This window comes from Nelumbo lutea, chromosome 5, assembly GCF_056320005.1.
Source record: "Nelumbo lutea isolate HS-2025 chromosome 5, American lotus-T2T, whole genome shotgun sequence".
NCBI lineage: Eukaryota > Viridiplantae > Streptophyta > Magnoliopsida > Proteales > Nelumbonaceae > Nelumbo > Nelumbo lutea.
Window position 1 is genome coordinate 2,823,472 of NC_142688.1, and position 24,092 is coordinate 2,847,563.

The 24,092-nt window shown below is 39.0% G+C and overlaps 2 protein-coding genes across 3 annotated transcripts in view; both read right to left on the reverse strand.

Moving 5' to 3' along the window:
• The window catches only part of LOC148849830 (protein S-acyltransferase 10-like), a 67,759-nt gene extending 46,231 nt beyond the window's left edge, over positions 1-21,528 (reverse strand). Inside the window, exons 1-6 of the mRNA XM_088947181.1 lie at positions 21,300-21,528; positions 21,069-21,183; positions 18,346-18,420; positions 18,140-18,211; positions 17,864-18,001; positions 7,887-7,920 (exon numbers count right to left, since the gene is read on the reverse strand). Of these exons, the coding sequence (XP_088803307.1) occupies positions 7,887-7,920; positions 17,864-18,001; positions 18,140-18,211; positions 18,346-18,420; positions 21,069-21,183; positions 21,300-21,393 (528 nt within the window). The 5' untranslated portion in view covers positions 21,394-21,528. The remainder of the gene's footprint in view (positions 1-7,886; positions 7,921-17,863; positions 18,002-18,139; positions 18,212-18,345; positions 18,421-21,068; positions 21,184-21,299) is intronic.
• A 607-nt stretch (positions 21,529-22,135) lies between these two features.
• Positions 22,136-23,872, reverse strand: LOC148849833 (uncharacterized). Of its 2 annotated transcripts, none has more exons than XM_088947178.1 (4): positions 22,877-23,872; positions 22,742-22,790; positions 22,565-22,654; positions 22,136-22,483 (listed from the first exon to the last, which is right to left on the reverse strand). In XM_088947178.1, the coding sequence occupies exons 1-4, from the start codon at positions 23,140-23,142 to the stop codon at positions 22,262-22,264; spliced, it is 627 nt and encodes a 208-aa protein (XP_088803304.1). In that variant the 5' UTR covers positions 23,143-23,872; the 3' UTR covers positions 22,136-22,261. The 2 variants fall into 2 exon arrangements, with proteins under 2 accessions (XP_088803304.1, XP_088803306.1); XM_088947180.1 differs by having other exon boundaries at positions 22,742-22,795; positions 22,877-23,012.
• Between the last annotated feature and the right edge of the window lie 220 nt (positions 23,873-24,092).

Here is a 24,092-nt window from a genome sequence, read left to right on the forward strand (position 1 = left end):
AATTATGAGCACTACACACTGCACACTACACACAGACACTTCACCGAAATCTACACACTGATTTCAGCAGTATTAAATGTTGAAAACCGCAACACCACAACCCCTACTCACCGAAGTCTACACACTGATTTCAGCGATATCAAATGCTGAAAACCACACTTGTAACACCACAAACCCTAATCCACAGTTATAGGGAGTTTCACCATTAAGTAGACACTATTGCCCTTTGATTCACACACAAACCAGAATAAACCCTAGCATAAACCCTAGCATACTGCAATCTGAAAACCCATCATGCAAACTGTACTACACCTCTCATGTATTCCATAACAGATAAAAAAAAAAAACTTTACCTCATTGCCTGAAGGCCAACCACACAAAGGGCTGAGACACCACTGCACCACACGTACCAGCCCTAACTAGGGCTTAGAAACCATAGCAACCAATCACCAACGACACAATCAGAGGCATAGGAACCTCCTAGGGAAGAGGGCGATCACTCCTTTTCAACCCTTTTCCCAGTCTCCAACTCACAGCTGAGAAACCCAAGAGAAAACGTAATTCGAATGCGCAAAAGACAGAATTCTAGCAAGTCTTATTTGTTGAACCTGGCTCTGAAACCATGTTAAAGTTTGACCTGCCCTAGAATTCTGTCTTGTTCGTTGACTGTAAAGTAAAGTAAAGTAGGAGAAGAAAGAAGAAGAGAGAAAGATGAGGAAAGAGACAAAGGTTGGTTCGAATTAGAGAAAGATCTCTCTACCTAGATTCGGCCAAACCTGTTATTATATTATTAACTAAATGGAAAAGACTTAAGTGCCCTTTTTTAAGTAAGAAGCACTCGAACTAACATAACAGTACACATCAAACTTCTCAACAAGTACAAAGACAGAAATACCCCTTCACTAACACCACTAACAAGGTTCACTGATTTCAGCCACTGCACCACTCTGAGGATCACCTCTAGAAGGTCTTGCGGACTTCTTTCTTTATCTGAAAAGACTCTTCCATTCCTTTCCTCCCAAATTGTCCAAAAGACAGCAACCCTTAAACATCTCCGCATTACTCTTCCTCTCTTCTTTGGCCAACTAAACAAGGTATGGGCAAAAGGAGTTTGTACATCTGACAGGGGAGACCACCTGCACCCAAACAAAGAGAAACACCACTCCCAAATATAATTAGTAATAGAGCAAAAAATCTGTAAGTGGTAACCAGTCTCACCCGTAGCCTTGCAGAGAACATACCAGTGAGGAGATAAATAACAATTAGGTCTCTTTCTCTGAAGAAAATCATAGTGTTGAATCTTTCCAAGAAAGCTTCCCCACAAAAACTCCCTACCCTTGGTGGAATAGGTTTACACCAGACTTCCTTAACTGGAAAAATCTGCCCTAGTGGATCAAATGATTGAATTAAACCTTTGAAATAGGAAGCACATGAAAAGACCCCATAGGCCGACAGAGTCCAGACCCTATTGTCATATTTAGTGGAATCTAATAATAACCCCCCCAAGAATGTTTAGGAGAGACAAGGAACTACTCAGTTCTGAATCCCTAATAGCTCTTCTCAGTCCCAAATTCCACCTGCACCCTGAATTTGCTTGTGAAGGTACCAGAATGTTGGAGATAGGCTGATTTTTCAAATTAGATAAAGCAAAAAAGGATGGTAATTGATCCTTCAAGGGGGAGTCCCAATCCAGACTTGTTCCAAAATTTAATATGGTTAACAAAATGTAGATCGTACCTGATTCAAGGTAGAAACAGAGGCAAAGAAGCATGGATAGCTTGAAGGAAGGTGAAATCCATCATACGGATGGACGAACCATGCCAGATGGTTGGGCGAAATTTCAAAAATTTTCTTTCAACCTTCCAAGAATCGTATTCCATGATTTAGAAAAACTGCATTTTTCAAGGATCATTCTTGCACCGAAAACGGACCAGATCTGAAACCAAACTAGAGGGAGAAGTATACCCAATACGAATTCCACAAATGTAGCTCCCAAAGTGGTAGTTCATGCCCAAACTGAAACCCAAAACCAGCCTCCACTGAAGATGGCACAGCTTTGAATGGAGTCGGTTCAGCAATGCAGTTTTTAGCAAAATTGCAATCCAACTCTTTGGATCATACAAAGGAGGTGAGCACGAATTATCTCTGATATTTTCTTGCAAAAATTAGAAACTAAACTGATCAAGATCAGTCACCAAAGGGGAGAACGAATTAGGGTTTCTAGGTAGCAAGAGCAGAGAGAGAGAACTGAAAGCTATTGATCTGGAGCAATTCACCTCCTCTCTTTTTATAAGCCTTAAGGAGCACCGCTCTTAATCGAATTAGGAGGTTCCTAATCCAAATCTTTATTTGGATTTGAACTCTATCAATGGATAAGACTTATCATCTTATGAGGATGGGTGCTCCAGACCCATATCCGCCCATGTCACAGCAATCATGTGATATCTTGATTAATCCAATTAATTATGGGCTTTAGGCCCATTAAGCAAGTGTCTCACGTCCCTAGGTAGTTGCTGGCCCATTTAGATTCAATTTGTATGGTGTAGGACCTCAACAATAACCTTAAATAAGCCCACATGGGTTCGGCCCAACCTCTCAGAAGAGGCCTGGCCAAATTTAGTGAACCCCTAAGTCTATCAGTATGGGCTCTTAATGGGCCCAACATTTACAGTTAAATGATCCTTGAGTCCAACCATCCTATGAAGGCTCAAGGACAATGGGCTTAAGTAAGGTATAGCCCATCGGGTAAACAGCCCTTACTGGTCTCTTACACTTAAATCTCTCAATCCACGATGATCAAACACTACCCGACAGGGAAGGACCTCTCCCATGACTACAAGGTGTAGTGTTGCACTCTCTGCTCGGATGGGTCCCAGGAATTAAAACCTTTTGCAAATCCTTTTCTTAAAACATAATATATATATATATATATTATCATATAAATATATTTTGCAAAACAAATCTCAAACATAGTTGAAATCGACTACCAGCAGTTTTGATTTCCATCAGAGAGAGTGCAGTCCTGATCATTCACTTTGTCCAACAAAGGGGTTGATCTTATAACTATGATCACCCACTCGAGTGAATTCTCAGACTGCTCCGACATACCCAGGTTTTGACCCCCAAAGGATCTCACTGATTGGCATATCAAAGACAGTCCGATCCGACAAGTGCAGTACCATAATCAAGTTTAAGGGTTATGTGTAACTTTCTAGTTTTGCCCATCAGTCTCCAAGGTCCAGGGCATAATTGGAAAAAGGTTCGGGCTCAGTGCTTCAAACAAATACACATTACATGTGCTTTGGGTCCAACCCTAACAGCTGAGACAAGCGGCCCCAACTTCTTTAGCAGCACATTAGTGCCGGCCTTGGCAGGATAAACTACCCAAGCCTATCCAACGGCTGAGAACATTCTAAATTAACACGAGTCTCATAAGTGTCCAATTTAAGGGGTAATTACACAGAAACACACCAATCATAACATGAAATAATTATGTACTTTTATTCATTTACAATAAATGTATATGTACATCAACCTGATTGGAGCTAAGGGCATACACTGTCTAACATAGCTTTCCAAGGAGAAGTTCTTGTAGTCCTAACCGACATTCCAACATCCCAACCATTACCAGCAAGCCCATGAATACTTGTCACAATCTTTGCCCACAACTTCTCTTTTTCTAAGGGGAACCTTCATAGCCACTTTCCCAATAACGCCATGTTCCTCTTCTAAATATTCCCTAGACCTAGACCTCCACACTCCTTGCTTCTACTAACCAGTTCCCACCTAACCCTATGGTCCTTCCTCTCATCTCCTGGGTCCCACAAAAAGTCTCTCATTAACTTCTCCAATCCCCGAGATATCTTTTCTAGCACTTTAAAAATTGACATAAAATAGATTGGCAGATTAGTTAACGTGGACTTAATCAAAGTAACTCTTCCCCCAAGAGACAAATAATTTATCTTCCAAGAAGCTAGCCTCTTCTCAGACCTCTCTACCACTACGTCCCTTACCTGATCATTCTATCCCAATTAAAACTTCTAACATTACCTAGTGTTTTAAATGTGCAAGGCTCAAACATAAGTGCAAGGGGCATTTTGTGCCCAAGGTGCAAGGTGAGCATGCGCCTTTTCGAAGCAAGGTATAAAAACGCCAAAAATTCAATATTAAATGCAAAAATTAAAAACATATATATTAAACAAAATATTGGTTAAAAATATTAACTTAAAGTTTAAAAAATTACTATCTCAAACTAAAATACATAAACATAATATATAAGACATTCAAAATGAAAATGTAAAAATAAAATCAAGCATAACATATAAAACATATTCAAGCACATAAAACTTCAATGACTTTATTATTTTTAATTGCATTGCTTCAAATGGTTAATGTGATATTAACATTTTGCATTCCTAATTCTATGAACCACCTTTGTATCAAGCCCAACCAAGTCCAAGTTAGGGTCTTAAATTCTTAATCCTTACAAAAAAATGATTTTATAATTTTCATTGTCTTTTAGAAATATCTTTTATTAGAATGAATGAATGAACATTAACAAATAGGGGGTTCTCAAAGCTTCACAAGGCACACCGAGTGCACGCCTAGGTGCACTAGGCACGCACCTCTTGAAAATGCTAACCCTAGGGCCTAGAGGTGAATACCTTAAATGTGCCTTGCATGTGTGCCTAGGCGCATCTAAGGTGAGCTTTTTAAATCCATGCATTGAGAGATGCAGCACAACATATACTGAATTCAAGGTAAGAAGAATAAGGCATCATATAGCACTGACCTCTATAACATTACAATAAGTGCATGTCCAACTTCTGCAAAACCAAGAGGAAGCAGTTAGTCTTAGAAATCATAATACCACACCTTTTCTTATGAGGAACATCCCACTTTTTTTTCAAGCAAATTTAGCATTTTTATATAGTTTTGTGCATGAAATATTACATGAGCATGGGGAAAATCAATCATTTCCAAAGAAAGACAAAGTCATACATACAGAATGCTCCAGTTCAAGCCTATGCTCCTTGAAGCCAGAATAATCATGCCAAAGATCATCAGATGGTATAATCTCCCCCTGGATCCATGACATGAGGACCTATAGATAAAATAGAGACTCCAAATTATGTAGATCCCATGTTAGGAGTCTGTTAATTATCAAATATCTGACACTTTTTCTTTGGGGTAAGAAACAGGTAATTACCGCTTAAAAGGGAGTTATTGAAGTTGGATTATTAACCCAGGTATGCCTCTTAAACCTCATACTTTTGCTGAAATTTTCCCATAGGCTGATCTTAGGACCTATTCACCCTTTGTTTAACTCATGATGTGTTTCTATTATCATGAACTTTGGCTACTATTCTTTTAGCCATCCCACTACCACCTTGGAGTCCACTTCCACCAATGTATTCCTGAAATTAAGGGTTTTCCCAGTCACAACCCCTATTCCTATAGAACAGCTAGCAATTCAGCTCTTCTTGAATTCCCAACTTCTATTAGTCCTGAGAAGATGGCGAGAACTGCTCTATAGCAGTTTCCAAACACTACTACTATACCCAAGTTCCCTAAGTTGCCAATGCTATATCCATCAAAGTTTAGTTTAATTTTGTTAAGGCACACCGAGTGCACGCCTAGGTGCACTAGGCACGCACCTCTTGAAAATGCTAACCCTAGGGCCTAGAGGTGAATACCTTAAATGTACCTTGCATGTGTGCCTAGGCGCATCTAAGGTGAGCTTTTTAAATCCATGCATTGAGAGATGCAGCACAACATATACTGAATTCAAGGTAAGAAGAATAAGGCATCATATAGCACTGACCTCTATAACATTACAATAAGTGCATGTCCAACTTCTGCAAAACCAAGAGGAAGCAGTTAGTCTTAGAAATCATAATACCACACCTTTTCTTATGAGGAACATCCCACTTTTTTTTCAAGCAAATTAACATTTTTATATAGTTTTGTGCATGAAATATTACATGAGCATGGGAAAAATCAATCATTTCCAAAGAAAGACAAAGTCATACATACAGAATGCTCCAGTTCAAGCCTATGCTCCTTGAAGCCAGAATAATCATGCCAAAGATCATCAGATGGTATAATCTCCCCCTGGATCCATGACATGAGGACCTATAGATAAAATAGAGACTCCAAATTATGTAGATCCCATGTTAGGAGTCTGTTAATTATCAAATATCTGACACTTTTTCTTTGGGGTAAGAAACAGGTAATTGCCGCTTAAAAGGGAGTTATTGAAGTTGGATTATTAACCCAGGTATGCCTCTTAAACCTCATACTTTTGCTGAAATTTTCCCATAGGCTGATCTTAGGACCTATTCACCCTTTGTTTAACTCATGATGTGTTTCTATTATCATGAACTTTGGCTACTATTCTTTTAGCCATCCCACTACCACCTTGGAGTCCACTTCCACCAATGTATTCCTGAAATTAAGGGTTTTCCCAGTCACAACCCCTATTCCTATAGAACAGCTAGCAATTCAGCTCTTCTTGAATTCCCAACTTCTATTGGTCCTGAGAAGATGGCGAGAACTGCTCTATAGCAGTTTCCAAACACTACTACTATACCCAAGTTCCCTAAGTTGCCAATGCTATATCCATCAAAGTTTAGTTTAATTTTGTTAAGGCACACCGAGTGCACGCCTAGGTGCACTAGGCACGCACCTCTTGAAAATGCTAATCCTAGGGCCTAGAGGTGAATACCTTAAATGTGCCTTGCATGTGTGCCTAGGCGCATCTAAGGTGAGCTTTTTAAATCCATGCATTGAGAGATGCAGCACAACATATACTGAATTCAAGGTAAGAAGAATAAGGCATCATATAGCACTGACCTCTATAACATTACAATAAGTGCATGTCCAACTTCTGCAAAACCAAGAGGAAGCAGTTAGTCTTAGAAATCATAATACCACACCTTTTCTTATGAGGAACATCCCACTTTTTTTTCAAGCAAATTAACATTTTTATATAGTTTTGTGCATGAAATATTACATGAGCATGGGGAAAATCAATCATTTCCAAAGAAAGACAAAGTCATACATACAGAATGCTCCAGTTCAAGCCTATGCTCCTTGAAGCCAGAATAATCATGCCAAAGATCATCAGATGGTATAATCTCCCCCTGGATCCATGACATGAGGACCTATAGATAAAATAGAGACTCCAAATTATGTAGATCCCATGTTAGGAGTCTGTTAATTATCAAATATCTGACACTTTTTCTTTGGGGTAAGAAACAGGTAATTACCGCTTAAAAGGGAGTTATTGAAGTTGGATTATTAACCCAGGTATGCCTCTTAAACCTCATACTTTTGCTGAAATTTTCCCATAGGCTGATCTTAGGACCTATTCACCCTTTGTTTAACTCATGATGTGTTTCTATTATCATGAACTTTGGCTACTATTCTTTTAGCCATCCCACTACCACCTTGGAGTCCACTTCCACCAATGTATTCCTGAAATTAAGGGTTTTCCCAGTCACAACCCCTATTCCTATAGAACAGCTAGCAATTCAGCTCTTCTTGAATTCCCAACTTCTATTGGTCCTGAGAAGATGGCGAGAACTGCTCTATAGCAGTTTCCAAACACTACTACTATACCCAAGTCCCCTAAGTTGCCAATGCTATATCCATCAAAGTTTAGTTTAATTTTGTTAAGGCACACCGAGTGCATGCCTAGGTGCACTAGGCATGCACCTCTTGAAAATGCTAACCCTAGGGCCTAGAGGTGAATACCTTAAATGTGCCTTGCATGTGTGCCTAGGCGCATCTAAGGTGAGCTTTTTAAATCCATGCATTGAGAGATGCAGCACAACATATACTGAATTCAAGGTAAGAAGAATAAGGCATCATATAGCACTGACCTCTATAACATTACAATAAGTGCATGTCCAACTTCTGCAAAACCAAGAGGAAGCAGTTAGTCTTAGAAATCATAATACCACACCTTTTCTTATGAGGAACATCCCACTTTTTTTTCAAGCAAATTAACATTTTTATATAGTTTTGTGCATGAAATATTACATGAGCATGGGGAAAATCAATCATTTCCAAAGAAAGACAAAGTCATACATACAGAATGCTCCAGTTCAAGCCTATACTCCTTGAAGCCAGAATAATCATGCCAAAGATCATCAGATGGTATAATCTCCCCCTGGATCCATGACATGAGGACCTATAGATAAAATAGAGACTCCAAATTATGTAGATCCCATGTTAGGAGTCTGTTAATTATCAAATATCTGACACTTTTTCTTTGGGGTAAGAAACAGGTAATTACCGCTTAAAAGGGAGTTATTGAAGTTGGATTATTAACCCAGGTATGCCTCTTAAACCTCATACTTTTGCTGAAATTTTCCCATAGGCTGATCTTAGGACCTATTCACCCTTTGTTTAACTCATGATGTGTTTCTATTATCATGAACTTTGGCTACTATTCTTTTAGCCATCCCACTACCACCTTGGAGTCCACTTCCACCAATGTATTCCTGAAATTAAGGGTTTTCCCAGTCACAACCCCTATTCCTATAGAACAGCTAGCAATTCAGCTCTTCTTGAATTCCCAACTTCTATTGGTCCTGAGAAGATGGCGAGAACTGCTCTATAGCAGTTTCCAAACACTACTACTATACCCAAGTTCCCTAAGTTGCCAATGCTATATCCATCAAAGTTTAGCTTAATTTTGTTGAATTCTGGTGGATACCAATCCATGAAACTCTACAAGCATTCCTTGTTTATTATTATTTTAAGCTCAAATCTTGCAAGCATAACCTTTTTATTGGTAATTGAAAACTAATATTAATAATGGGGACAGATATGATATTTGTCCAAAAGGCAATACAGGGTCCAAAAGGAAAAAAAAAAGACCTCATAATAGTGTTTTAAAAATGCAAGGGGAATTTTGTGCTTGAGGTGTAAGGATCAAGACAAGGTGCTTGCCATTTTGAAGCAAGGCACAAAATTTTAAATTTTTCAAAAAATGCAAAAGAAAAAAAAAACAAAATAAATCGAAAAGGGTTAACTATGATGCCAAAAAGGCATGATACTAGAAAAACTAATAACCAATCAATCAGCATCATAAAAGTGGTAACCAATCAGGTGGATTTTCATCAAAATTCACGGCAGGTTTTGATTGGTCAAAGCCTTATTATTAATTACAAAATGCATACTTAAATCATAAACTAAATGCTTTCAAAAGCCTATTAGCTCAAATTAAAATACATAAATATAACAAATAAAACAAATTTAAGTATGTGAAACTTTAAATCTATTTTTTTTTCTTTCCCAATCAAATTACTTCAAATAGATAATGTGATGTTAAACATCTTGCATTAAATTACCCTTATTGCTTACATGGCAAAATAATAAAAGAAAAAACTAATAACATAAGGCCAAAATAAGCTATCAACTAACAAACTGAAATAACTAACATAACTAACCATCTACTACTATCATACGAACGCAGTGGGGACCACATCAATGGGGTCCACATCAGTGTTCTCTATACTCCCCCTCAAGTTGAGAATAGATATTTGTCATTCCCAACTTGCATAGGCCTGCCTCTAACTTCTTCCTTAAAACAACATTGGTGAGAAGATTTGCAAGCTGCATGTCGGAGGTGATATACGGAAGACATACTTCTTGAGATGAAACCCTTTCTCTGATAAAATGCCGGTTCACTTCAATATGCTTAGTTATGTCGTGTTGTACCGGATTATGGGCTATATTAATAACAGCCTGATTATCACTGTACAGCATTAAGGGCTTCTCATAAGCAATACCCAACTTCTCAAATAGTGATCTCAACCATAGAATTTCAGCCACACCATTTGCCATGGACCTATATTCAGCTTTAGCACTAGAACGAGAAACAACATTTTGTTTCTTACTCCTCCAAGAGACAAGATTACCTCCTACAAAAGCACAATATCCAAAGGTAGATCTTTTAACATCAACACACCCTGCCCAATCAGCATCTGTGTAAACTTCTATCTTCATGTGATCACTATTCTTGAATAAAACACCTCTGCCTGGGCACCTCTTCAAATATGTCAATATCCTCTCAACTGCAAGTAGGTGAGTAGTTCTAGGAAAGTGCATATACTAACAACACTGACTGCATAACTGATGTCCGGTCGTGTGAAACAAAGATAGAGAAGTTTTCCAACTAACCGTTGGAACATAGCTTTATCTTCAAGAGGCTCTCCACCCTCTACACTAATCTTGTGGCTCTATTCAATAAGTGTATTAGCAGGCTTAATACCCAACTTTTCAGTTTCTTCCAATAAGTCAAGAATATACTTTCTTTGAGAAACAAAAATCCCATGCTTAGACCTAGCTACCTCAATACCCAAGAAGTATCGTAGCTCTCCCAGATCTTTTACCTCAAACTCTTGATGAATGAGTTGCTTAAGAGACTCAATCTCATTGTTATCACTCCCTGTCACTACAATATCATCCACATATACAGCAAGCAAGGTTAAGGAAGAATCAACTTTCTTAATAAACAAGGTGTAGTCTGACTAGGCTTGCACATAAACGAACTTTTCAAGGACTTGTCTGAATCTATCAAACCAAGCTCTGGGAGACTGTTTTAGTCCATACGAGGCTTTGTTCAGCCAGCAAACCTTCTTTCCTATTTCTACACCATAAAATCTAGGAGGCAACTGCATGTAAACCTCTTCCTGAAAGTCTCCGTTGAGGAAGGCATTTTTAACATCCATCTAAAACAAAGGCCAAGAGTAAATGGCTACAAGAGATAATAAAACTCTGATAGTGGTCATCTTTGCTACTAGTGCAAAAGTCTCCAAGTAATCGATACCATATGTCTGAGTAAATCCCTTTGCAAATAATTGGGCCTTATACCTTTCAATGGAACCATCAGCATTATGTTTCACAGTAAACGCCCATCTATATCCAACTGATTTCTTCCCTTTGGGCTGATCAACTATCTCCCATGTACTGTTTCTGATAAGGGCATCCATTTCTACTTTCATTGCATCCTTCCACTTAGGAACTGGCAAGGCTTCCTGCACTGTTCTAGGAATGGGAATATCAGCAATGAATGCAAGAAAGGACTTGTAAGAGGGGAACAGATGATCATAGAACAAGAACTGGGAAATGCAGTGAGTTGTGGATGTGGTGCAACGGCATTTACCTTTACGGACTACAATGGGGAGGTCAAAGTCATCCAATGAAGGTGAGGGCTCAACAGTGGAAGGTATCTCATCTGTAATATCTGATAAAGGAACTATGGTACCTGGATCTGGATCCACAGAAGGAACTGGGGTTGGCCTGGACTATTAATGACCAAAATCAACCTGCCTCCACCGTCTGTAATAGACTCTCAAATCCCAACACTTTTGACAACCCTCCCCATTATATCCCTCTTCACTCAATGGAACAGGTAAAGGAACTTCTGATGAGTTAATCCCAACCTCACTACTCTCCTCCTGAGGAGAAACCCTAGGATAATAGGGTACATCCTCAAAGAAAGTGACATCCATAGAGACAAATCTCCTCCTAGAAATGGGTTCATAACAGCAATATCCCTTTTGAGTTTGTGCATAACCAAGGAAAATACATTTTGAGGCCTTAGGATCAAATTTGGAACGATGAGGGCCAAGAATCTGAACAAAGCAAATACAACCAAACGTTTTAAGGGGAACGGTAAACAATTCTTTATTGGGATATAAAAAGGTAAATGGAGGTTTCATGTCAAGAGCCTGTGAAGGAATTCGATTAATGAGATATATTGTTGTAAGAATAGCATCCCCCCATAAACTTATAGGCACATTGGAGTTAAATATAATGCTTCTATCCACCTCCAATATGTGTTTATTCTTTCTCTCAGCAACCCCATTCTGCTGTGGTGTATGAGGACAAGTACTCTTATGGATAATCCCATGGTCAAGCAAATAAGAGGCTAATGGTTTTTCATAGTATTCTTTTGCATTATCGGATCTAAAAATTTTAATTTTGACCCCAAACAGGGTTAAAATCATCTAATGGAAGATCCAGGTCAATGCAAGAACCTCATCTCGAAAATGCATAAGGTAAACCCAAGAAAAACGGGTATAATCATCAACAAACAGCAAGAAATATCTGTACCCCCCCCCCCATTAGTAGTGATATGATAAGGTCCCCAGAATCAATATGCACAATTTCAAAAGGAATATTACTTCTTTTATTACTCAATGAATAAGTTGTTCTATAGTGCTTTGCAAGCTCACAACTTTCACATCTCAAACTAGACATCTGAACAGACTCAAACAAACTCTTCAAAGACCGAAAAGATAAATAACCCAACCGATTATGCCAAGGCATAACCTGACCAACAGACTGAGAAACAAAAGAACTCCTAGTTTCATTATCTTCCCAATGAGAATTCCCACCAAGCAAATAGATCCCATTCGTCTTACGGCCAGTCCCAATCACCTTCCTTGTCTCCAAATCCTAAAAAACACATCGATCGAGGAAAAAAATCACTGAACAATTCTGGTTTTTAGTAATGCTACTAACTGAAAGCAAATTAATACTAAGTTTAGGAACATGCAAAATTGAAGACAAAGAAATGGCATTAGACAACTTAATGTCTCCCTTGCTAGAAATGGAAACAAGGGAACCATCAGCAATAGATACTTTGTCTCTGCCAGAAGATAAGTGGTAGGTAGTAAACAGTTAGGGCAAGTCAGTCATATGGTCAGATGCACCTGAGTATATTACCCAACAATGTTTAGTGTTACTTGGAGCTAAAGCACAATAAGTTGAGGCCTGAGTACCTGAATGAGCAAAAGCTGAGGTGGGAGGAGCTGATGGCGGCTGAGGTGATGGAGATGAATTACCAACTTCACTTTCCAACTGAGTTAGAGCAGCCCGGACAGCAGCTAGGGTGTCTAGTGGTGTGCCTCTTGTGCCCGATGAGGTTGCACAATCAGTATTAACAGCCATATTAACATTACCTTTTTGTTCCTAAGTTTTGCTAGAACTAGATGAGGATGCAACTTCCAACAGGTGTCTTTAGTATGTTTAGGTTTCTTGCAATGTTCAAATACTAGGTCCCTCTTGTGATCTTGTCTTCCTTCTTCATATCCCTCTCCTTATTACCCCTAGACTTAGGTTTAATTGATGCCAAGGCTGATTCGAAGGGCCGACGCTACAACATAACATTCCTAGGCTTGTGATAGGGTCACATTGTCTCTTGTCAGTAGTTGTTTCACAATATCATATTCAGAATTCAGACCAATTAGGAACTCAAAAACCCTATTAGTTTCAACCTACTTTCTGTAAGTCTATGCATCCTTCTGACTTTCCCACTCAATTGTTTCTAGGTGGTCAATTTCATGCCACAAGGATTTCAAGGTTGAGAAGTAAACCGAGACTGGTTTCTCTCCTTACTTAAGATTATTAACCTCACATTTCATCTCATAAGCCCTAGCAACATTAAGGGGTTTGGAGTAAGTCTCTTTCATGACATCCCATATTTCCTTAGTTGTTTTTGCCCACAAATAGTTTCAATTGATATGCGGCTGCATAGAGTTGCACAGCCATGCCATCACCAAATAGTTCTCTCGAACCCATTTGGCATAGGTTGGGTCCTCCTTAGTTGATTCCTTCACATCCCCCAACAAATAGTTCAATTTTCCTCTACCCAATGGCCATCATGGCTGATTGGGCTCATTCAAAGTAGTTTGATCCATCAAACTTAACAGTTGTAATCTAAAAAGTGTTCTCAGACATGTTACCAAAACCACCAGCCCCCAAAACACCTTCCCCTTGGTTCTTAAACTCCATTCTTGGTTAAGAGTTAATTAAAAAACACTTTTTTAATCACTGTAATAGGAGAAATTGTACCCAGAAACTGATAACAACCGACCTAAGAGGATGATTTAGATTCGGCAACTACCCAGAAACAATGAACAGCTCTACTGGATCTTCTAGAGAGCAAAAACAAACTCAAATTGAATGAAGCAAGTCCAACTACTAACCCGGAATCAAAAACAGACTTGGATTTTAGGGTTTTCTCTTAAAACCCTAAAAAAATGGTGAAAAGAGGAGATTTTCCAGCTGCACCTCTCAAAATAAACAAAGATGATCTTTTTAATATCGATCTCAAGGAAAATAACTTACTTCATGAAAAAATTCTGGCCGCCACCTTCTAACTGATGCAAAACCCTAATCTTGAGGATTCGAACCTTCTTCTAATTCTTCCTAGTCACTGGAACTCTCCAAGGCTCTACATTCTCCTTAGTAGCAGCTGCACACTGCCAGTAATCTCCAAGTTCACTTTTTCTACTGAAAACTTCCAAACCTAGGAAATTCTCATGTAGTTGGCCTGATTAGACTAGCATAAGAACTCCTAGGTTGGCTCTGATACCAAGTAGTCGAACAAGACTACAATCTGTCTTAGGTTTTAATGAGAAAAACAAATAAAGATTGAAGAGAAGAAGAGGAGAGGAGAAGAACTCGAAGAGAGAATTCAGAAAATAGAGAGAGTGTGACTTGCAATAGCCGCCCCACTCTGATAATTTATATTCATATTCGAATAACTGTAAAAGGGTTGAATTACCCATACTGTTTACATGGCAAAATAGTAAAAGAAAAACTAATAACATAAGGCTAAATTAAACTACCAACTAACAAATTGAAATAACTAACTGTCTACTATTGTCATACGAACACAGTGGGGACCACATCAATGGGGTCCACATCAGTGTTCTCTACATTCCACAAGCTTCTTTTGTACCAAACCCTTGAGTTAAGCCCAAGCAAGTCCATGCTAGATTCTTAAATTTTCAATGGATGAACAAATTAACAAATAGGGGGTTCTCAAAGCACTAACGAGTGAGAAAAGCGAGCAGACCCCCCCCCCCTATTTGCCGATGTTGTTCATTCATCCTTCTTAATACAAGACATTTTTTTTATAAAGATAAGGAACTATAACTAAACTTACAAAACCAATCTTTTGAGCATGGATTAAAAATTTAGGATCCTAGAATGGACTTGTTTAGGCTTGCCACAAGGGGCTTGGTCAATGGTCCTAAAGCTCCAAGCCTGGCCTAACCATATTAGAAAAAAGCACAAATTTTAACTAAGATGCACACTTGGGATGAGGTGCAAGGCACACTGAGCATGCCCCTTGCAAAAGACCTGCACCTAGGCCTGGGCAATGCATAAGCCTTGAAATGCACCTCACTTGTGTGCCTAGGCACACCTTTGGAACCACTACCTCATAAGTTGTCAAATGACCACCAATAGGTGTCATCATACCAGCACTAATGCATCAAGTCCCATCAGAACTCCAAAGTTAAATGTGCTTGGGTGAGAATAGTACAATGGGTGACCTCCTTGGAAGCAGGGATTTAAGGTGATGGGACTATGTTTATATGTACATTACTTGTATCTCATCTTGTAATTTCTCCTTGGCAGTACAAAAACTCCACATATGTATTGCAACATCTGTAGCGATTGAACTGTGAATCCAAGAAACCACTTTTGCATAGTTGACCCTCCATGTTTGTAATTTTTCAGCTTCACTACTATCCAGCTTCTCATTTGTACCATCAACTAGACCCAAGAGTCCCTTCCCTTCCACAAAATTGGAAGTGATATTTCCGTAGTGCATAATTTGTTCCGTTGAACTTGACAGGTAAGAAATCTGATTTTGCCATAGTGTGTAATTTGTTCTATCAAACTTGACAAATGACAAAAGAGCAAGGAACAGCTGATAATCAAGTACAATAATGATTCTAGGCCCAGAAAAGGTAGAAAACTCAATCTGATTTGAATATTGTAGAAAACTCAATCTGCCAAGCTAAGAAAGGGATCAAAACCCTTCAAAACAAATTCAAATCACCACAAGACTTAAGGGTAAGAGAAATCAGCCTAGGGTGACACAAAGTCTCTAGTTTCAGCCCTAGAAGTTCATCCAAATAGGAAAAAATGCAAGATTACTAGACCAGGGGCATCCTTTTCTAGCAAAAAGCGACTCTTCTTGTTCAGACCAGAACTCCTTTAGTAAAAACCCAATCTCCATGAGATTTTACAGGTATAACAATGAGGTTAAGGTGACCCAAGATGCAAAATCTCAGCTTCAATAGATAAGGCGATCAAGAGAGAGAGCAAGAACACTGATTCAAAGGGTGTTTTTTCCCAAAAAATGAAAAAATGCAGTTCACCTTGTACTGATTGAAACAATCACAAAGAGAACCCTTCATCAACTCCAACGGGTCGATTTGAAGACCCTAATCACAGTCTTAACAACCAAGAATGAAAGTTGTGTTCACAGGAATTGAGATCAAATTTGCTCTGATACCATGTTAAAGCAGTTCAAGCAACAGTGATTTGAATCGGGTGTTTGTATTCATCCGCCCAGAAAAAGACAAATCATATTAACACTAAATAGTGTGAAAGGACAACATGTCCCTCACAAACAAAAGAAAATGCAAATACAAGCAAGGAAAAATGGGAATTTACAACAAGATGCAATATAGGCAATGTACAATATTAACATGGCCCCATCAACCTATGCAGTTCAGATTGTCAATTAGTTTGTCTCTGCCCCGCAGAAGCCTCATATGTCAGCAGTTCATCGGATTATTCGTTATGCTCAGGGTACCCTGTCTCATGGCCTCTTCTTTTCTTCATCATACTCATTCACTCTTAAGGCCTATGTTGATGCTAATTGAGCTGGGTACCCTGCAATGTCCTCAGCCTATAGTGAATTGGTGTGGCTTTGTGCTCTCTTGCATAACATTAGTCTTTCTCATAGACCTATACCCTTCCTCGTGTGTCTTCTGGTTTTCAACTAGCAGATCTCTTTACCAAAGCTCTGACACGTGCTCACCATCAATTTCTCAGTGACAAACTGATGCTTATTTCCCAGCATCAGTTTGAAGGGGGTGAAGAGATATAGGGTGCTGGGACCATATTTATAATTATAGTGTACATTGTTTGTATCTCATCTTGCGGTAGTTTCCCCTTTTTCCTTGCTTGTAATTGTATTTTCTTTTGTTTGTGAGGGACATAATTGTCCTTTCATGATATTTGGAGTTAATATTATTTGTTCTTTTCTGGGTGGGTGAATACACACACCCGATTCAAATCAGTGTCACTTGAAATGCTCTAACAGCATGCTCAAAAATAAATAATGTCACTATATCATACCACCTAGGAAAACGGGGACCCCAATACAACAACTCAGAGCTACTAACAGTTAACACCATGCCTAGTCAAACCATCTACCATCAAATTAGCCATCTCTAGAATCCAGCTAAACGAGATGTTCATTTTGGAAACCAAGGATCCATTCCCTATGATGGACCAGCAGAGGACTGGGAAATTCCTCTTACAACAACTTGGGTATCCTCCAGCTCCAACCAATCCACTAGCAAAAATTACATCAATCTGAAGCCCTATAGAAAATAAAAGTACTAGAATCTTAGCCTAAATACAATAACCCAAGTAGAATATAAACTCCAATCATCTGGATTGCCTAGGGAGCATCTATTGAAGTTAAACTTGAGACATTAAGCAAAGAGGGGGCATCCAAGCAAGATACTCTGCTAAAAAACCTCTATGAGTAAGGCAAGCAAAGAATTGCTAACAAAATGCTAAAAAAAAACTATGAGAACTCTTCTCTACTCTGTTAGCAATGGTATCATTCTAAAGAGGTCTCTGATGCCAAAGAGTGAATACATGTCACTATGGACAGGACGAACAAAACATTGAAGAATGCCGGGATCTGAGAAGGAAATTCATACATGAATGAAAAAAAAAAATGCTTGCAAATGTATTACCAAGTATCATCAGGTTGCATGAAGCACAAAAATGTTTTGCCTACCTCACAGAAGATCCAGGAGGATACATGTCCATCACTAGCTTTGCCCATGATATAGTATCATTGCCTAGAATAACTTTTCCTGACTGGGTATCTTCTACAGGGATAATCAAGCTTCCATTTTGGCTTGAGGCTGATTGTCTTTGCTTGATCATCATAAACAAAGTAAACCAATAGGTAAGTTACAACAATTAATTATACACACACACACACACACATATTAACATGACATCAATTATCAAACTATACAAGTTAAAATAAATGGTAATCAGCTCTTACTTTGATGTCATGGATGCCTTCCTGGATATAGTATGTGACTCATTAACAGCCCTCATGGCATCAATTACATAGCTAAAAATAGACAAAGATAATGTTAGATATAGACAGGAATGAAGTCTTAAGAGCTTAATTGGACATTCAAGATCAAATCTCAATTCGCAAAGCCACACTAACAAGCTTGTGATGAAATAGAAAATGAAACTCACCCAGGAGAAGAGCCAGATGTGAAGAAATACTGAACCAAGGTTGCGGCAAAAAGTAACAAGTATATAGCTGTGTACCTGAGAATCGAGGCAAATGAGTAATAGACAATCAATGAAAAAAAAAATAGTAAGAAGAATAAATAAAGAAAGGCAGAAATTTACACCCATCCATATGTTCATATTATCATATAATTATTAATTAGGGCACCTGTAACCAATGCACTATAAGACCATAATAGTTGAACAAGCACAAAACTTATAGCAGGAATGAAAGAAACAAAGAAAAAGGCACCTAGAGGCCTTAAAATCATGCTTTATCACCTGTTGATCCCAAACCAAACTTCATATTTCTTAAGATCTCAATTGAGTCCTAAAATATTAAAAATAATTGATGCAACCCGCAAGACCCAAGATTGTGACCACAGGAACGGAAAAGAGGAAGAACGAAGCCAAAGAGCATGTCCGACCCTGACGAGACCTGTAAGGACCCATCCTATGAAGTTACGTGAATGTCAGACGACTGCAAAGATCATCCAGTGAGCTTGCCTTGCGATGCTCCATGTCCTGCAAACTCACATCGCTAAGATCATAACCACGAGTCATAATCTCAACATTCCCAAAACTCATTACAGCCATAAGATCACCCAAAGCCTGCCCATGAGATCACTCCTCACTTTGTTATCTCGCCACATATATCCGAGCCTCGATAGAGACCCAACGTGCATAGTGAATGTTGACCCAAATCTTTCTAACGTCAACGAAGATTACACTGACCTCCCACCCTAATTGGTTGCAGACTACTGAGCTCTCAGGCACCTGAAACTACCAGTTTCCATCCTAAGCTTTCAAGTGCCTACATGATTTACCTACCCCTTTACTTATCCATTTTTGTACAAATTTTTGAGCACCAAAAGGTGCATGTCTTTCCAAACTCGACAGTACAAAAAACTGGCCAGCCACATGTAATTCAATCATCTTTGAAATTGAATCAATTGTTGTGTTTGCCTATGGGCATCCTATCTCTCTCCTTTCTTCCTTTCTCTTGTTGGTCTTGTTTAGAGCTAGAAAGAATCCAAATCCTAACGTTGTCTATGCGAGTAGAGACTATAGACTCAAGTCACTGCCTTTAAGAGCTGCAAAGCCAAGGGGTCAGTGTTACCGCTACTTGGAAATTGTAGACCAACATATAGGATTACTAAAAAATCTTTGAATCCACCATTCAATCTGCTATATCCAACATACAACTCAACAAAAGAAAAAAGAGTTGTAATCAAGGTATCTAAATGATGCTTAGGTGTTGTTGCATGTCAATGTAAGTCATTTCCTAGGAAACAAGCCAATGACTAGGTATTCCCTGTATGGCAAGAATTAAAATCAATTTTATGGATAAAGTGTATGAAGAGTGCAAGGGGAATCACAACTCCTATCTGACAAAGCCAACAGATAAAATCACAATCTCATCAGCTACATTGCAATCAACGTGAAAAACCAAGAGACCCCTTCCCTTAAGAACTCTTAAGTAAGAGAAGCAATACAAACCAACTCCACATGCCACAAGAATTTTTTTAACAATAATAAAGGCTGCAAAATACGTGGACAAACTTTCTGTTGCGCCGATAACCTAGTAGTTCAGTTGTCCATTCAACACTCCTCAATTTGAGGAAGCAAGTTTAAACCCACAGAAGGATAGGCAATCCACATCGTGAATGCCAGTGGAACTGTGTGTGAATCCCTACCACCACTAACCCCACTAATGTGAGTTGTAGGGCTGACATGAGGTAGGAGAATGAATACATGGCAGATTCAGAGGGTCCCTATCCAACGAATTTATTAAATGGACTACATACTTAACCCACATGATAAAAATAGGGTACATTGAGCAGGGAAGAAGGCTAACCAATTCACTTAAGAAATCCTTTTTACACACAAAATCCTTTTCATACGCACTAAAAAGAGCTTACTGTTTTTTTATGAATTAAAAAGAGCCTACTATTCTCATTACAGAACTGGTCTGGCACCAGTCTCGGTTTCACTGACAAGCGATGTTGTACGGTTGTGTTATCAGTTTTTAGATCACAATCAGGATGAGATAGTATCGCATTTAGTGTTTTTTCTCTATTCCCGATAGAAAGTGTGGTAGCAAGTAGCAAGTTTACTGTAACTACAAGAATTGGATGAGAAGGGGCCATTGCTTGGTGTAATGGCATAATCTCGGGCCGGCAAGCATGAGAAAACAGGACCAAGTCTTAGAGCAGCCATTTTGTGCCAAAAATCGCCAAAGGTAACCCAAATAATTGGGACCAACATTGGGCAATGACCTTTTTTCACAAAATTTGATTGAGGACGTCAAGCTTTCACTACAAGATTTCGAGTTTGAAGTTAGATATTGGAATTTGCAGTGTATATAGTTAGCACCTAAATAGCATTTCACTTATTAGTCGTAATTATTCTATTTAGTTTATCTAATCAGTTCATAGGTTCTTTAGTTAGCCATTAATTGAGTTAAACACCAATAAACTTCTGAAACATAATCACATAACTCCAACCTCTGTAATATTTAAAATGATCATAGTAACCTAATTTAAAAATAAGCAAAAATAATAATAAAAATAACCTTTGAAAGCACGAAATTATCCTTGTTTAAGTTCATTTCAACGATGTTTAAAAAATAAAATAAAATTATTTTCAGCCAGGAAAGAAAAATTAGGTACACAATAGGAACATACCATGGTTCTTTTTTCGTTTTGGAAATCAAATCTCTACCAAAAAGAAAGAGAACACCGACATTTATCAGATGCAGCATCACCAAAGCAACTTTCAGGCCCAATGAAGGTCTCCGAGCTGAAAAACACAACCCAAAATAAAATAATAATATATATTTGTGAAAAGAAAAACAAACTAAGTGAATAGGTAATTAGGATACACCCAGATTCTGGAAACAGAGGGAGAAAACGTGCCCGGATCGGAGAGACACGGGGATAACTGGAAGCATCTCTCTGATGCTCGATGCCATGAATAGCAATTAGAGCGGCAAAAACCCACAATCGTCATTGAAACCGTGGCATCAGATCATCAACGGTCGAAACAAAGCCTATGGTTAAGAGAATCTCTTCAAACAGAAACAAAGACAGAAGGGGAAGAGAAAACAAAGGAAGAAAGAAAGAGTAGGTGGGGCCTGGGGCGCTAAGGCAGTAAGGTCGGACTCAGGTGTGAGACGAGTTAAAAAAAAAAAGCTATCCTCGTGGTTTAGTTAATTGACTCGTACTATTTGAAAATTGATTAATGTTATCCAACTATTTTGACAATTGAATAATACTTCTCTACTATTTTGACAAAAAAAAATTATTTTATCCTTTATTCTTCTTCAATTTTTCAAAATAAAACCTTCACTCTCCATTATTTCTAAACACGTTCGGCAATTCAAGCCCTTAAAGGTCTATAATTCTCTTTGTTGATTTTTTTGTTTCTTCTCTTATTTGTACTGAATTATCAATTCGACCATGTAATTGAGAACCCCTTTCGGTTCAATTGCAGGCACTTAATAGCATCTCTGAAAAGCTCATTAACGGCAACCATGAAATGAGGCAAACAATAAATCATGGGAGAAGGGCAACTTTTTGAGGTACTTATTCAGGACTCCGGTGTTGGAGAAGTACACCAGTAATCTGCCTTTGGACTCCCTTGTACCACTCTGGTCCAATCCGGTCCCTTGTACCACTCCCGTTCAGAAAGAGTTTTTCACCAAAAAAACCCATTTCCACCATCCCGACGATCACCTATCCATCCCAACGACGCAACCGATGACAAGCATACGCCTTCCTGGTGCTGTGGGAAGAGGAGGATTCTTCCAAAGTTGTGTTCCTAGAGCTTTGGCCAAGTGCCTAGAGGTATCTTGAAGATGGCTCAGATTCAATTGTAGTTATTGATTCAAATGGCTCAACAATAGCATCCATTTCAATCCTCTCTCTACGATCAGAAATATCTTGCCCACTGGAGGATGAATCATGGGCTGACATCTCTGCGTTGGCCGTTTCAAAACTAGCTCGAGTGGCCGGTGAGAGTTGATCTTATGAGGAATCGGGACGAAATCCTCGTCCACGTCCTCGTCCCCTTCCCCTTCCACGGCAAAACCATGAATTTGCTAATTTCAGAAAAATGTGAATTAGAAAAATGTCACAATAAAGAACACATTTACTAAGTTCAGGTTCCATAATAAAGTCACCTTCAAATCGGATTCGAACTCAAAAACAGTGAATTTTTTAGCAAGGCAGGCCTCATCCTCACATAGGAAATGCTCTCGGCGGAAATGGATCTGTAAAAGAGAAATTTAACATAGACAATATCCTAAGAAAGCATGGAAATCGGAAAGTGTAATGCATTACAAGTTATGAGATCTCACCTCCAAGTCGTCATAATCTTTGTAATATTCATATTGTCCTGGATGATGCCTGCACTGAACATCAATGCATGGTTTGGTTATTTTGAATTGCAAGACCACCAACACTACGTCATAATAATAGAAAACAGAGTCTACCTTTGGCATATATGACAGGTATAATGTTCAGTACATATGTGTGAGTAGAGCTCATTATCTCCATAAAATGGGGTTCGGCAGAATTCACACATAGGATGACCCATGAAGCCAGCTCTCTCTCTCTCTCCTCTTCTCTTCTCTTCTTCTCTACCGTCATTTGGGCACCACCGCTGCAACTTCAGGCGAAGTAGGGACCTTCCTCTCGCGATGGTGAACGATGAGCTCGAATTACCCCAACAGACTCCTAATGTTGTTGTTTTGCACATTGCCAGTTGATGTGGTAGGGATGTCGACCACTTGTCTCTGTCTCTGTTGACCACCTGCTCGCTATGCCTGAAGCGAGACGATCGTCATATCGGAAACAACAGAGACGAAGTGGTCGTCGTGCCAGAAGCGGAGACAATTCTGAATTATTTGTTTACTTCATTCCGGCTCAGGGAATTCAGGAGAAAGAGGACCAATACTGACCTGTAGGTGACCACCTGTGGATGATGGTCCTATTTAAACCATTCCGCGCCATGGGGGCGGATGTGAACTCAGAAGAATAGATACTTCCATGTTTCAAAAAGAGTATCTGCTGCCTTTGGTGGAATTAAACACTTCTTCGGAAGTCGAGGCTCCCCATCACCAATAATTCTGTCGTCGTCATTGTTGTCCCCATCACCATCACCATTACTACCGAAAATGTTCAAGCTATCACCTCTGTTGCCATCTAACCCATCTCCACCATCCATCTCGTCATCTTCTCTCGTAATATTCCCATTATTGCTATTAACCACCTTTTTGTTGGAAGCTGCATTTGAATGGCCGCCGATGGCCATTAGCTCCGTCAAATTCTTCCCGTCTCGAGGCAGAGAAAACACCACTGGGTACTCCGTCTCAAACGCGAACTTTGTGTTCATGAAGTGCTCTTTTAATGCATCCAAGCCTTAAACTCGCCGGTGATAGAGATAGAGAGAAAGGCAGAGGGGGAGGTTTGAGAATGGAGAGACAGAGAGAGAGAAAGAGAGACAGGTGGAGAGAAACAATATGGGCAGCACCAGCAAACAGTAAAGGTATATTTAGTCAATTTTGCAAACATCAAGGGTAGTTTAAGAAATTCACCAAAAACATAGGTGTGAGACGAGTTCGATCTCATATCCAGATTGCAAAGTCCGTTCCAACAGCCATAATAACCTTGCATTGGGAATATCTCAACACAAAATAAAGCACTAAC